At 51.0% G+C, this 16287-nt stretch overlaps 1 protein-coding gene across 1 annotated transcript in view; it reads left to right on the top strand.

The window, feature by feature from the left end:
• The window catches only part of LOC122370866 (RNA-binding protein Musashi homolog Rbp6-like), a 98959-nt gene that overhangs the window by 70026 nt on the left and 12646 nt on the right, over window positions 1-16287 (top strand). The window contains exons 5-8 of the mRNA XM_043346817.1: window positions 1857-1939; window positions 3529-3613; window positions 5899-5976; window positions 10311-10529. Coding sequence (XP_043202752.1) covers window positions 1857-1939; window positions 3529-3613; window positions 5899-5976; window positions 10311-10529 — 465 coding nt within the window. The remainder of the gene's footprint in view (window positions 1-1856; window positions 1940-3528; window positions 3614-5898; window positions 5977-10310; window positions 10530-16287) is intronic.

Below are 16287 nucleotides of genomic sequence, written 5' to 3' on the forward strand. Positions count from 1 at the left end.
CGGTCGCCAAACTCGGCCGCCGTACCCGACACAATTTAACTGCCGTCGTCGTCGGCGACGCTCCGCGGCCCATTTTAACTGCGGCCGCCCCTCTCGCGGCAGAGCGGCGGGTGACTGCCCGCTGCCGCCGCCGTTGTCCCACATAAAACAGCTAATCGCCAGCCCGTCTGACATTTTCATCTCCTCTCAAATCTCGTTGTCGAGCGCGTAAGCCGCCATAAACTTCAATTAATGTACATATTCATCTCGGAGATGATGGCCCGGCGGCAAGTCGCGCCATTGGACCGGATTGTGTCCAAGCGAGCAACTCTGAGCTATGGTTCGGGCGCCGTATCTGCCACAGCGGTAAATAACGAGTTTAAAAAGGCGGCTCACCTCCCCGGAAGGCATATTTTGTGCCATAATCTGGCACATCAAATGACACGTATTTTTGGGAGATAAGTGTAAAACCGGGTATAGTTACTGCTGCCCGGTTTACCAGTTAACCATTAGCTTGTGAGTGAATATTTCCCTGCAATGCCGTCAACAAAGTCTCGATCATTTCTGTGGCTGGCGGCCAGTGATTTCAGCCAGTACTGAGTCTGACAGGGGCGGTGTATCCCTAACTGGGCCTGTCACGAGCGGACGCTCCTCTGCAGTATGCCGCTGTCGCCGACCGGTCCGGCCGGTTCTCAGTACCACTGACGGGCATATTGCGCCTCCGTCGAACACGGCTCTATTTGCAGATGCAGCCTGCATACGGCCGGAAGGCAATGTCGATATGTCGGGGCTGATGCGGCGTGCTTCCACAAAATTTATTTACAAATAACGTCATGATCTGTGGTGTGGTTTGTCGTTATGCAAGTTATATTTAAATATTTTCATTGGTTTGTTATGAATGACTTAGATTTATCGACTTCCGACGAGCCATTGGGCCAATGTAGTTTGAACTATTCTCGTGTCTTGATCGTAATGTTTATCAGCGTTTGATTCCGGGATAACTTAGTGGGCTATTTCTGATATTAGCTTTATGATATATCTGCCGATGTTGACGGTGAGTTCAGTCATCTTGACAAATAATTCTGCAATGGCTGATCCCAGGGAGCCGAAATGGGCCTCGAGATTGTTCTGAGCTCAGGACAAATCTCAATTCAGTGGGTAGCGTCGCAGCGGGCTCTGATACATGAAAATACTCTCTGAACTGTTCTGAAAGACGCCACAACTCTCTGGCCTTTGTCCCGTCTAGCAGTAACATTGTGACGGATAATTTCCCATCTGCGACTTCATTGTATCTTATGGTCATGTTTGTTTCATGATGATTTGAATGATAATGTGATCAAATACATTGCAAAGAGTTTTGAGATTGCTTCTGAATGTCAGACTCGGAAGAATGCTGGTAGAATCACTGAGCGGTTGGTTATGCCGATCTTTTGAAGCTGGCCGTCCTTTGGCATTTGTTTATAATACAAAGCGTGAGCCGTGCAGGCCATTTTGAAGCTACATTCAGTGTTGGCTCATTGACTCATTGACTTTGCCTCTGATGTGGTAATACTCTATTATCATATCGTTACTCATCTTGTTGTAGACAGCAGCAATGTTTGAGCAGTAACTCTTCCCTTACTGCAATTAACCGCTGTTTGCCTGATTATCAGACGTGCAGCACTGCTGTCAAACGCCTTGGGATAATGTTACCCGCACATGCTGCAACATCGTGTAACGATCTGTGACAAAGTGAACTCAGCGAGCTTCCCACCTTTGTTTGTGCTGAATCGTGAACCGCGCCCATTTAAACAGTCCCTTCACCCCTCGTAAACAGCCCAGCAGTGACACTAATTCTAATGTAACATGATGTCTAACGTGCATTTCCTCTGTTGCAGGCTTCGGATTTGTCACATTCGAGAGCGAAGACGTTGTCGACAAAGTGTGCGAAATTCACTTCCACGAAATAAATAATAAAATGGTGAGTAGCCGATGTGGCGGCCGAATATACGGCCCTGTTCTAATGCGGCGCGCACATTTCGCCGCTATCAGCTTGTCGGCGGCACATCGTCAGCGCCACATTGGTCTGAATTCGCCCTCTGGGCCGCCAGTAAAATCCGAACTCGGTGCGGGACCGCGTTGTACAACTGCAGACTGCTGGCCGGCTCTCCGTTTTATGGCGTGGCTTTTTGTGGGCGCGTGATGAGCAGTCGATCCGCGGTCTCGTATTCCAGTTCGCTTCTGCTCTGAATGAATCTGATGAGGGAGGAAAGGCCCTAATTGGCTGGCTATCGATCCAGTCGAGTCAGAGTGTCGGTCCTGAGAGGCACTGCCACTCACGCCAAAGACGATGAAAAAAATCTAAGACGTAGCACATATTTTTGCTGACACGCTTTTTCAAATAGTTATTGGCCCTTCATCCTGCGAGCTGTGCTTTAACCTCAACTATTATGATGTATATCTGGTCTTTATCAACGACTTCGAACTATTAGGCCAGAAACCGTATGCCTCCAATGTCTAAAGGAGACAAAAGAAATACGCAATGATTGCTCATGTCCGTGTTTTCTGATTCTGATCCCCACTGCCAATGATTCCTTTGTGCGCTCTCCCCTGGCTATATTTTACCTGTCTGAAACCCGTGTTGGCCAATCGGTGCGGCGGAAAGTTGGGCCTCAGCTCTGAGACCGGCAGTTCGGCACTGCTGACTTCCCGCCGACCCAAGTGGGCCCCGGGGAGCCTTCAAATCGCCATCAGTAGTTCGAGCGGCGAATCCTGCGGCGGGCGCTCGCCTCCTGAGCGTTCCTCTCGGTCCGACTGCGGGCGGTGTCGGATAGGTGGGGTGAGATGGGGAGGAGGATAAGTAAGAGTAGGAAGACGGTGGGAGTAGAAGGAGGGATAGGTGAGAGTGGGGAGGAGAGGATGGGACCCGGGAGCGAGGTCGTGGAGAATCAGGTGAAACCGAGAAGAAGGATTGGATGCATCGGTGGAGAAGGAAGGAGGAAAGGGGAAGGGTTGCAGGGAGAGAAGAGAAGACCGGGGGGAGGAGGGAAGTGAAATGCCAGAGGGAGGTGAACCGGGGAGAGAGGAGGTAAGAGGGGAGAGTTGAAGGAGGGAGGACCGCCCTACCCGACTCGACTCGGCGCGCTGCGCACGACAATACTCTGCAATGTGCTGGCTCAGCAGCGCGGCCGGCGCTCCCCATTGTGTACGCCCGGAGAACGGTCGAGTCAGCAGTGCGGCCGCCGCGCGATCCCGCACCGCTCGCCACAATAGTCGCGGTCCATCTGCTGATGGATATGCGCCGTCACACCCAGAGAGATGGGATTACGGAGGAAAGCCGCACGCCGGGCTGGGTGGAGGAACTGGTGGGAGCGCGCGCGTCTGCGGCTGCTGTGTGCTGCGATACGAATCACGCAAATTTGTGGCAATCGACATTTGGTGTAGTTGACAAAGCATTCGTCTTCATTCGCTTGAAAACCGTTTATGATTTTTGTCAAATTTCTTTCTGGCACCTTTCTCTTTCTGTTATGTTTTTTCGATATTTGACACTTGTCTACTGTTTTTTTTCAGGTGGAGTGTAAAAAGGCACAGCCGAAGGAGGTGATGCTTCCGCAGACCCTGGCGAGGGGTCGCACGGCGCCTCGTGGGGGCTACGGTGAGTTAATTAGACTAATCAGCTCACATTAGACATCCCTCTTACTCCATTTTACCGTCTAAAACCTGTCCTCACAACTCAGACTGGCTCCTCGGCTCCGTGCCCAAACTGTAACTATCTGCAGTCTGTGTGCTGTGCGGCTGACGCTTGATGTGTCTGGGTGTCGCCCATAGACCGGCGCGGTGCGGCGGGTCACATAGCTGGCGTTTTCTGTCACCTCCCCTCCCGCCCCCACCCGTCCGACCGTGTATGTTTCCGAGCTTGTCTAGCCGTTGTCTGCTGTCTGTAAATCACGCCTGATGGGGCCGCAGCAGCGCGGGACGACGCTGCACCACTCGGCCGCCCTATTTATGTGGCCAATAACTCGCAGCATTGCCGACGGTGTACCGAGATTGCAGTTGCCCGCGGGATGGCCGGCGCCCTGTTGCTGCTGGGTACGGGTGTGACTGGGTCCGAACACGCCGCCTAGCGGTCCGCGGATGTGACTAGGTGGTAGATATCCCACATTTCACACGGACCTATTGTGTCCTATGTAGTGTATTATGATGAGAGTGGTCATTGATGTATCAAAGTGCATACATATTGCCTTGATACATAAATATAAAGCACGCCAAATAGCACTTCTTAACTTTTACTGTAACCCATTCGAACTCGCAGCGACGAGGGGCATGCTGATACAATGTGCTTTTGCTGTTGCCACGACAGGAAAATACCATATCTTCCATGTGCGCACCTAACCACTGATAAACTGTCAACCTACTCCGTGGGCTTTGCTAAATTCACTTCGTTACAATTAATACTTGATTTAGTTTGGATCCTTATAAAGTAAATTTGATTAAAAAGAATCGGTTCCATGTCCGTGCTTCTTGCCATCAATAGTGCGAAGAGACGCTGAGGCTGACTGGTGGTCGTTCATTATGTCTTCTCGGCCTGTTTTGCTACGTACTAAAGGATCATCCTTGTTCGTGCGTGGTAGTGACGTCACACGCCCAAAGGCGCTCGCAGCTGATAAATCGTCGCACAAAATTCCCTGAATTGGCTGTCCACAGTTTAAAATGATGGCGATAGAGGCGATGGTTGTGAGATACGGTCAGTTCTCATATTTGAGGGCGTATCACATGCTTCAAAGTGGGCATTATACCTTTAATTTAGCGGTGGTTGTTGCAAAGTTATGCTAGCCTCTGTTAAAATATGTACGTTATTGGTGACAAAACTGCAATAGACAAGCGCTAAAATGTACCATTTTAGAAATGCCGCTTACCTACGTATACTTACCTACTTACCTACCTAAGTTTAATAGGATTGAATGTAACGTTCGAATCGCACATCCCCATCCCCCATTCACAGAGAGTGTGGTCACTGGGGTGCTGCAAAATGGTGCGTATACCGTGCCAGCCAACCCATGCATCTGCTAGACCACTGTCCGTTTCCCATGGTAGAATGCTGTATATTGCGAACATTAGTTCCTTACATTATTTTGATTAGGTGAGCCTGCGACCATTTTTTGTTTTCTGGCACGAAAATGTTTCCCCAGAAAGGTGGGTAGATGAAAATTAGCAGATGTTACGTTAAACATAACGAAATTTAATGTTTCAAAGCGATTGCATTGATAACTTTCTTGTTTGTCCAGCAAACTGGACTGATTTGTTATGTTTTGATTGGTTTTCTTTTGTTCTCTACGAATGTCAGTACAAAAAGCTGTGATGCAGTATCTGGTACGAAGTCATGCAACCAGTTTTCAATCGACTGCTTTTTTACATTTACCTAAATGCATATCCGAGAATCCCCTTTGAGGAACATCCAGTAGAAGCATATGTAGAAGCGATTGCTCTTATTTAGTGATGCCGTGCATTGCAACCTTTTACGTTACACCTTTATTCTTTGAACGCTATGTACCCAACAATTTTTCCATCGCAACCACCTTTTCTGCATGTTATGTTCGCGTGCAAGTAGTTGACCCCCTTTATCAAGTTGACCCCCTTTATCCATGTGATATCATGAGTGCTTCACCAAATTTGCGAAGTTTTCTTCTACGCTTTATGAATTCAGCAACAGAGTGATGCTGCCGCTGTTATTGGGAATCAGTTTTTTTAATGGTTTATCTAGGGGTGTTTTACACTTTGTTTCAGGTCACAAAAATAAATGGATTACGGTGCTCTTTAAATGTCAATCGTTTGGTCAAAACACTTTCAAGCTGATTTTCCGCTATTTGCGTCACTTGCCGCTCTTGCTTTGTACCAACATATGACCTGAATTTGACCTGGATTCGATCTGGTTTGTCGCAGGCTTCCAGGCGGCGGCTGCGTACGCGGCTTACGCTGGTCGCGGCTACTCTAGTTACCCGGGCTTCGGCTTCCCCTACGGTAAGTGCTCCCTTCTGCCGAGTCACCACTGAGTGCATCCTGTAGCTATCGCCTCTCATAGATTGCGTCATTTGCTCTTATTTGTAGCGTTGTACCGAATGAGTATCGCCCTTCTGGAGCTCGCAGTATACATTCAGTACTCACATTTGTTGATATTGTAGCACAGATGCAGATGTGCCTTTGCCTTCCCAATAATTTTTGCTGCATTTTCAAATGTGTGATAGGATCTGTGCTTTTTATTGTGTACGCTCAGATCACGCACAACTGGCCATCACAGACGAAGAAGTGTTTCTTTATCATCCTGCTCCTATGTTATAGGCTACAAACGAACTGCATAGACCAACCAGCTCCTGTAGTTTACGCTGACTTTTTTCAACCAGATCCATCTCCATCTGCGAGAATCTGCTGTTCGATTGTCGTCCTAGTAGCTCGACTCTCGGTGGCTCTACCAGTTTTGTAGATCTCTTCCAGTTGCGTAGAATAGTTTGGCCGTGGTCATGGGCGCTCATTTCTCGCAGGCGACTTTTATTCCTCGCACTTTGGTGATGGGTTTTGGGTGTCTTTTTTCCTGTAGAAGAGGCTTTTTCAGACGCTCTTCACTTTCTGGTAGTCGATTTTCCTCGGCTCCGTAGTTGTTCCGTAGTTGACCTCTGCCGTCATGGGTGATTGTTGACCTAGGTCTTGTGATCGGATGGTAGACTTGAAGATGCCTGTTGGGTGAAAGCTTTATAATGATAACCTACGAATCGTCTGGCTTCCCGAAGAACATGGAAAAGGCGTCTTTGATGTAGGAAATTCAGCATCTTGTTGTCCCTGTTAAGGTTACTACTCTAAGTTGTCTGTTCATGAATGGCGGACTATTTAGTAAAAAGGTTCATTCGTCTTAATTGCTTTAGTGTCTATGATGTCGCTAATTCTATTACGATATTTTGGCATTTAAGTTTTCTATACAGTTCAAGCCTTCCAGCAAACAGTACGTCGCTTCAAGTTGCATCCACTTTATTTACGATCAAAAGGCATTGCGTTTTTGGATGTTTGTGACTGACCTTGCCGTTTTCCTCTAGGTTATCTGAGTGGTGATGCTGGAACGACATCGCGTTTCTCTAACGGGCTAGTTGGCAACTTCGTTTGGTCACTTCATTGCCCCAAGACCATCCCCACCAAATGAGCTCGCGGGGCACGCCAATGCTCAGACCCGTGTCGACTATGCGTTTGTGGGACGCCACGCACTAGGGGACAACCGGGTTACCGGATCGGAGCTGTCCGTCTTTCACGCGCCTGGATCTTTCACCTCTTGTCTGGCCTCCGTGTCAAGATGTGCGGGTGCACAACCCACGGTGCTGGGGCGAAGAGGCTATCAAACCATCAGAGATGGACTGGGGAGCACTGGCGTTCCTGTCTGTGATGTGGATGACAACGTGTGGGAGATCGGGTGTGTGCGCCCCGAAATTCTGGACTTTGGTCCTTCCTTTCATTGCACGATCGCAATGATTTTATCCCCTAGGCCAGTAGCCTAGGGCCTGGCGAATGTTTTCTCCTGGGCTTTGATGTTGTGAGCCAAAGTGCGATCCGTTTCGCAATGTGCCGCTGCAGTGGTGCGTTTTAATTGTACGTGTACAAAGGTAACCGCCATTTATGCCGTGTATGTTTGTTTTATTCAGCCACGATCGTAACACCTCGGTAGTGACGTAAACGCACGGGTATTGATCACGGATGTGCCTAATGAACTGCATGGCCGGAATTTTAACAATGTAAATAGTCGATGCTGGGTTTCCCCTGCTGGATTGTGCACTTCTGTGTCGCCTTAATGTGCGGAGAATGAAATAAATCCTGTTTTGTGTGTTCATTCACTTTTTGTTGCCTGCGTCTTTGCTTTGGTGTGCGTTGCTATTTCTGTTGTTTCTTTTTGTCTCATTATTTCGTGCACTAACGCTCTTTTTCTGGTATGTGGCACTGCATCTTTTGTATATTTTCTTTGCACTGTCTTCTTTGCTTCAGTGTGTGCGCATACCTTGCCCTGAGCCATGTTTTTATCCTTTTGTGGCGAAGATAGGACATCACGAATCACCGTTTTAAATTGTGTGGGCTTCAAGAGAAAATACACTTCATCAAGCTGCTAAAAACTGTTGTAAACGCATTGCATTCTAACGGAATATGGGCCAGACGGGAGACTATGTCGCCTGTAATAACACACTCTTCTGTACATGGACCCAGTCCTCTACTCTTCTTTACTGTTTCATGCCTTCTGAAAACTGGTGTATTCCCCCTTAATTTGTTCGTATTCTGCTGGATTGGTTCCGTTGTCGCTCAACTTTTCCGCACATTAAGATCTCCGCCGATGACCTTTGTGAAGGTGGTGACGAGCTTTAGACAGTCGGGATAAGCCTATTGCATGTGGAACTTCAGCTGCGATATAGAAATGACGATCTTCGGTGCTCAAATTCTCGTAAGATGTGGCGTGTAGGGCTTGTTGTTCATTAGCGCTTTCTTCCTGCTCGCATTGATTCGCTCGAGAAGCCGGAAGTTCTATTCGGAATTCCTGAGTTCGCTAGCCTCCATGAATTATTTTTCAGGGAATATTCGTTAGGCTAGCAACCTTATGTAAAACTTCTGGTTGTAAATGAAGTCGCATTTAGGTAACAATTAAGTTTGATGCATATTTAGTTTCAGGCAGGAAAACGACGTGCGCATTATCATGAAAATAGTAAATTGAGAGTATTTGAAGCAGTCGCTTGTGTTGAATCTCCTGGCCCTTAAAACATGCCAAGCCTTTAAATCCCGACACGGATCTGTAGCACTGGCCAAGGAACTAGATCAAGTCTCGGCCACTGTCCGGTCTCTGTCTCTCTGCCCCTATCCACCACCCGGCTGAGTCGGTGGTGTGCCGACAGGCCTGCTGGTGGCGGCGCCGGGCCGCTCGCCGGTCCCCACAGCGGCGCGTCCCCCCGCCCTGGTCCCGGCCGCCGTCAGGCCCACCTATGCCGCCTGCCCGGCCGGTAAGCTCGGTCACTCTAATAACTACGTCTTAGTAATGAGTCTTAGAGACAAACTAGTTCGTTCTAGAGGTGTTGCAGTTCGTCCTAGAGTGCTGCAAATCGCCCTATATGTTCGCAAGCCGCTCTAGAGGCGTTGCGGTCACTTAGAAGCACTGCATTTTGTCTTAGAAGCGCAGCAGGTCGCCCTAGGGGCACTGCACCTCGGCCTAGAAGTTGGTATTTACTAGAATTGAGTCCAAGTTGGCCTAGTTTGTTCCGGATATGCTGCTGCGCTTGTACTGGAATTGCCAACCCTAGTCTTAGAAGTTAGGCTATTTGTTCTAGGGCTGCTACAGCCTGCTTAGAAGAACCACTTTTCTTTAATCCGTTTGATTCGATTGCATAGAGTTAGAGCAGTTAGAAGAACCATAACCGTAAAGACGCGTTGTCCAGCTCTTAGGGATCTACAGCGCTGATTTAAGAGGTGTTTTCAATCGCTGTTGGTCGTCCTAACATGCTGGGCTTCGTTTCCGAATGTATACAGGCTGGTCTAGTTTTGTTATGCCTCGTTGTAGAATAAGACAACTGATAGAGCAGCTGCGGCCCCTAAGTGTTAATGAAAATACAGTCGGGTCGATTTCTTCGACGTTGTGTGAGGGGACTAGGCTACCCAGGCGAGCATAGCTAACATCATGAACGTACGAACTCACTGACAACAGACGCAATCTCTGGCGGTGCAAAATTTCGCCCCTTGTTCAGCTTTACCTACAAAATATTTTGCTTTAACTTCCCTTCACGTATCTTTCAACACAAGACGTGCCTCATTCACGCCAAACTGTGTACATATCTACTTGCTTCTGGTTCCATCAATCAGACATACTTCGGTGTGGCATTCGGCTCTTCTGCTTCCGCTGGTGCGGTAACTTCCACCGCGAAGTTGGATCCCTCGCACGGCTGTGCACTGGGATCTCCCATGATATTTCCTAAGGAGTCTACCTACCCTCGCTTACCTCCCTTCTCCCCTTTCCCGGTGACCTGCTCCTCCCCACCACCGACCCAGTCACCACTGACCCGCCCCTCTCCAACGACTCTGTCCCTCAGTGACCTGTCTCCCCACTGACCCGCCCCTCCCACCGGCCCTCCCCGCTGACCCGCCCCTCCCTGGCGCCCCTTCCCGCTGACCTCTTCCCGCTGACCCCCCACCCCACCCCCCATTGACCCCTCTCCGCTGACTCGCCCCTCCTCACCGACCCCTCCCCGCTGACCTCTTCCCGCTGACCCGCCCCTCCCCTGCAACCCCTCCCCGCTGACCCACCCCTCCCACCGGCCCTCCCCGCTGACCCACCCCTCCCCCGACAGCCGGTTTCACGTCGTACGGTTACTTCCCGTCGCCGGCTGGGGCGGCGCTGGCGTCTAACGGCAGCTCGGAGCGGGCCAACGGCACCACCTACTACCAGGAGTACTCGGCAGGTGCGGTGCCGGCCGCCGGTCCCGTCAGTCTGAGCACCCCGAGCCGCACCGAGAACCACGTCAGCCAGTCGCCGCTGCACCGGGACAACCCGTACGGCACGCGGACAGGTGAGAGCACAACCCGTACGGCACGCGGACAGGTGAGAGGGGACAATCCGTACGGCACGCGGACAGGTGAGGGAACGACCCGTACGGCACGCGGACAGGTGAGAGCACAATCCGTACGGCACGCGGACAGGTGAGCGGGCAACCCGTACTGGGTGGGAATGGGAGAGGGAACAACCCGTACGACACGCGGACAGGTGAGAGAAAGAACGCGCTTGGAGGGAGAGGAGAGGGAATAGGATACAACCCGTACGGCACGCGGACAGATGAGTGAATAACCCGTATTGGGAGGGAACAACCCGCATTGGGAGGGGAAACCCGTCAGCCAGTCGCCGCTGCACCGGGACAACCCGTACGGCACGCGGACAGGTGAGAGGTCAATCCGTACGGCACGCGGACAGGTGAGAGCACAATCCGTACCGAGAGGGGAGAGGAAGGGGAATAACCAGTACGGCACGCGGACAGGTGAGGAAAATAACTTACGGAAATTGGATAGGAGAGCGGACAACCCATACCGTAGAATGGACAGGAAATCGCACAGTCCACATGGCACGAAGAGAGGGAACAACTCTTACGGACAGGGGACAGGGGGACAACTCTGACCTGTGAGTTTTACTGTTTTATTATGTCGTGTAATGTATGCTGTCTTTATTATTGTAACTGACTTGGCCGTAATAGCATCTGAATGGTGGATAAGCCTTATAATAAATGACAAATGACAAATGACAAAACTCGTATGGGAAGTGGGTGTGAACGGGGGAGCATAGTGTGGCCAATTCGTACTGTAGAATAGACAGGGGAGCGCACAGCCGGAAGGCACGAGGAGAGAACAATCCATCCGCACAGGAAGAGGACAGGAGGAGACAACCCGTACGGCTCAATACCTGGTTAGAGAAACGCCCCATGTAGGAGTGGGCAGGAGGGCTGGCAACCTGTACGGCACACGGACAGGGCACGGCCAACATTACTGAGAAGAAAAAAAACGTGAACGGGTTGTTGACTACGGACTCGTATGCTAGGATCCTTATTCCATTCAACGACCTAACTATACTGTTGGTTTGAAGAGGGAAAATCACTTAAAGTTTGAACTAACAACGCTCTCCAACACTTTCTCCCCTCGTTCAGATAGAGCATCCCGCGTTTTGACGTTAGATAGGCTGTGCCGCAATGCAGCGGAGCGTGCGGCACAGTCTACTTTCCAGGCTGTGAAGATCTTGCGGGATCCAGCGGCTCGCTGTGTTGCATTGTTTTGGTCAGTATTTCCTGAGTTGCTTTGTTTAAAAATATGTTCTTTAAAAGCGTTATCGTTAATACTTCGCATGGATATTCCCAGAAATAGGTGCTTATTCACGCCGGAATGATGAACGGGTTTCCGTTCATTTATTGAGGACATTCATACAGCGCATTGTCCGTTTCGTGGGTATGATTATTGGTTTAACATTAATCGAGATATACAGCGAAAGGACCGACGTTAGGCTATAGAATGATACAGCTCGTCCCGGGCTGAGCTACTGCGAAACCTGATTGGCTTTCACTTGGTCGCCATTATAATGATATAGGGCCGAGTGCGGGCCGCCAACGCATCCCGGCGGCGGCGGTATCGGCCGCCGGAGTGGCCACTCGGCCACTCACTGATGGCTCAATAAATCGCCCCCGAGAATCCAGCTCTGCACCGCGGCGGGCGCAATTTCTATCCAAACTGTCTGTCGACGTCCTGACGCAGCCATTCTTTGCGGCAATTATGGCAGCCGTCCGAGGGCGCGGCCGACTCAATGAGCTGCTCATTCCGTAGGGATAATTATAAACGGTCTAATTAGGTTTAATTCTAAATCAATAGGCAGTCAAATCGAAGCTCTTTCGCATGTTTAATTGTTGTTCATAGATATTGCACCTGAATGTTTCTGCGAGTTCGAACCAATCACCTTCGTTTGGCGTTGAACTTTAAGTAATGTTAAGGTGAAAGGTTTTGATCAATCAGTAGTGGTAACATCGATATTTATGCTTTGTCCTAGGCCTCAATTTGTATTGACCAACTCAAGTGCAGGTACTTCGTCGTTCCTGCCTTCTTGCTGTGTTGTACTTGTAATAAATAACACTAAGCATAGATTTGGTTTTAAATTTCTAGATTCACCATTTTCAGTTTCGACCACGTCACAGGTTTTAGGCACGTCATCCATACATGTGCCGGTGCCCACATAATGGAATCCCACATAATGGAAAGATAAGCTATTCTGAACGATGGCTGTTTTTCCTCGATGCGGATGTCTTGCCGGCTCGTCGGTGTAACGCTGGCGGTTTGCAGCGGATCATCGAGTCCGTCGAGACAACTTGGTTGGCCGTCAACCAATTGTTGTTGTCGGCCTCCAAACGCGGCTTCCCGCTTATGTGCGATGGTTTTCTTTGTCCGGAGCCGCGCAGTGTCTGTGGGCTCATGTTATCTCGAGAACTTCTCTAAAAGGGACGCATCACTGTGAGGACTGAGGAGCTCACCAACATTTGACATCGTACGGTCCTAATAATCCTTCGTGTTTGATATAGTTTTAGTTTATCTTGACAAGTTTTATCCATAAGTTCATGAGTTACGTGATTTTGAAAACTTCTGGTGGATATATGTGCACGAGAACAATTGCTCTTGGGTGCTAGTAATTGACGCTTGTTGTTTGCTGATCGTCTTACTTAGAGATCAGAATTGAGATATTAACGGTTGGTGGCACTGGCATCACATTGTCGTAAATACTGTAAACTAGAAATGTGATCATATTGGCACTCGTGTCGGCACTCGATCTGACCTTGACCTGACCTTCCGGTGTCACCGGCCTCCGGAGTTTTAATCCTTTCACCACATCTGGAGACCACACAGCTGTTAGTGACTGAACCCGGGACGGCTCTCAGCGTGATGAGACATTTGTCAACCGGTCTGCGCCGCGCGACTCCCGACACGCACCGGCCGCAATGAGCGCACGTGCACGGGTCCGCGTGCACCGACGCCACGTGTCGTGACGGCGCGCGGCACGTGGCGCACGGGCCCGGACGGTGCACGTTTGATTGGAGCGCCTACTGCAGCGGGTGGCCGTTATTACGGTGGTCTGACGAACCGCAGATGGGTTGGGTTTTAATGAATGGGACTGTTGCGAACTTTGGCAGGTAACACATGCCAATTTGTGGAAAATTGTTCACCATTAAATGTAATGGGCTCATGGCGGTGCCTTATTATGTGCCTTGTACCAAATTTGACCGTTTTTGCAACAATCGACGTCCCTCCGTTGCATATAATCAGCAGCACTTAATGACATTCCGTTTCATTCAAATCATAATTTACTGTTCCTGAACATCCGTTCTATGACGAGTGACGACACAATAAGAGAAGCTGGAAAGTGTCACGAAATTGAGCTGTGGGGGAAGTCTCTGTTCAAGGTGGTGACAGCAGTGAAGTTCTATGGCGACATGGGGACCTTCACGATAACAGTGAGGACTTGTCATATGCGGTCAGTATCTATTCAGCCACATGGCGGTCTACAAACTAAAGTGACCGACAGTATTTAATCTCGCTGCAGACACCTTCATTCAGTTTGTACACGCCCAGACAAGATACTGCCTGGTGCACAGGACAACTATCCTGACTGTGCTGACTGTAAATATTATTGCCAGCTGGCGTCGCCTTAGGCAATGGCGTAACCCCACGGTCACCTAGTGGGCGTTCGACAAACCGCCCCAGGTCACGAACTGGGGACACCCACGCCTACGGCACTGCAAGTCAGCCAGGGTCACGGCCTGACGGTTACATAGTGTTTCGTTGGGGTGATGTCAGTGCTAGGCTTTTTGCGTGTGAGGACTCCGTTATCGGCTGAAAGTTGAGTTCGCTGACCGTTTGAGCACGTTTCCTTCTGCGCTATGTCCATTTGTGTGACATTTCACGGCGCGATTAAGTCCTACCTCGCTTGGCGACGACGAGCAGGCCGTTACCAGACGCTGAATTTCGGACGCTGCGGCTCAGTTACTGCTGATAGGTGCGCAGTGCTGGTCCCATCAGAGCGGAGGCTTAGTCGCTGCCGGTAATTTCAGTCATTTGTAGTCACCGCCAGCTCAACCGCCGCTTTTCATCGTCACATGCTCGATAGAGAATTAAACTTTGGCCCATTGAGGAGCGCTCAGCGTCCGGGAGATTCATTCTGAACGGCGGCGGCGGTGATACTTGGCCAAGTGTGCGCCCGTTTCGGCGGAGCTGATCCGCCGCGGCCGGCTCTTCGCGGATGGAGTGGATGCGCCGCTGCCAAGGGGAGGACTTCCGGCGACCCGAGCGACCCGGGCGACCCGCCCCGGTCTGATCCGACCCGCCCCGCCCCGCCCCGGCCCGCCGCGGTCCGGCTCTGCTCAGCGGGCCGACCGTTTCCGAGTGCAGTTAAAACGACAGTATGAAGGCCCGTCTGACTGCGACGGCTCATATCGGACGGCCTCTGTCGGACAAATAAAACCCATCTGTGGCGAGAATTAAACGCCCTCCGAGACCAAATGGCGCCCCGAGCCGCGGCGACGTCGGCGACCGGCGTGGCGGCCCGAACTGACGAGCGGCAGCTGACGGTGGTGATCCGAACTGATGAATTGCGCCGTCTTCGGTATTCTGAACTGATGGATTGCAGTCACATTTGGTCGAAGATGAAAACTTGGGCCTGCAGTGCTCGAGCGGAATGGCTGCGATTCAACAGGACCCAGCTGGAAATCGAGGGCGATCTGGGCTTCAACTTTGTACTCATGCAACCGTGCGCTCCAAACACAAACCCAATCCATCAGGCCTGGGGTGGCCGGAACTTTGGAGCCCCGTGGCGATTTCACGTTTCCCATTGCTCCCTCTATCTCAGACACCGGCTGGAGCGCTGGCCATCGTGGCCGCCGACCGCGGCACACCCGATCAAAAGCTGCCGGCCGCCAAATTGGCAGGCTTGCTGGGTAATTAGCTGGATCGCCACCGCCTGCCTCCACTGGGTCTGGTCCGCCGCCACCGAGTGTGGTCTGTAGCTAAACGGGGTCTGGTCTGCCTTGCCGCGCGGCCTGAGCCGTGCGGAGGCCCGCGGTGTTTTAATCTGCCTCTCTCTTTGAAAGTATTTGTGCTATAAGACTCAGAACTTGGTATGTGTTTTGGCTAATTGTGGTGGCGAATGTGATTTCCTTGGTGACGATTATTCGGACTCCAAATTTTCGTGGCTTAGATGGCAGGCAGCACAAGGTGCTAGTTGCTACTCATTTCAACAAAAGGTGCAGCAAAGCATATGGAGCTATCAAATTTTCCCATCGCCGTCTGTCGCCGTCCGTCGCCCATCAAACGGTTCAGCGGTCTGACGGCGCCGTGTTCCCCGAAATATCTCCACATCTGGCCATGTCCGTCCTCCGGACATGAGATACTGTCTCCTTTAATCGCCGGTCAATAGAGCCGCGTTTAATTTTCCGGCCCGTTTGCCTCGTGTCGGTGGCGGAGTGACAGGGACAGCGGCGCGGCCTGGCCGCCGTCCGGCCGTATCTCCCAGGGACATTTTCCCGGCGGCCGCCGCTGCCTGGACGGCGTTATTGGATGTGGCTGAGAGATGTCGAAAACACGCGCCGAGCCTCGCCCCCGCCGACCGGCGGCGGCAAATGTCCACCGTTTGTATCGGCACGCCACCCGAATATTGGTCCGGCTCCTCCCCAAGGACCGCGATTTATCGAAATGGGGCCCGGCGAGGTCTTATGATTTTGCGCTGTTTGTATTTTGATCTTGATGGAGGGCCTG

Source organism: Amphibalanus amphitrite, unplaced genomic scaffold (assembly GCF_019059575.1).
Source record: "Amphibalanus amphitrite isolate SeventyFive unplaced genomic scaffold, NRLGWU_Aamphi_draft 001177F_arrow, whole genome shotgun sequence".
NCBI classification, from domain to species: domain Eukaryota; kingdom Metazoa; phylum Arthropoda; class Thecostraca; order Balanomorpha; family Balanidae; genus Amphibalanus; species Amphibalanus amphitrite.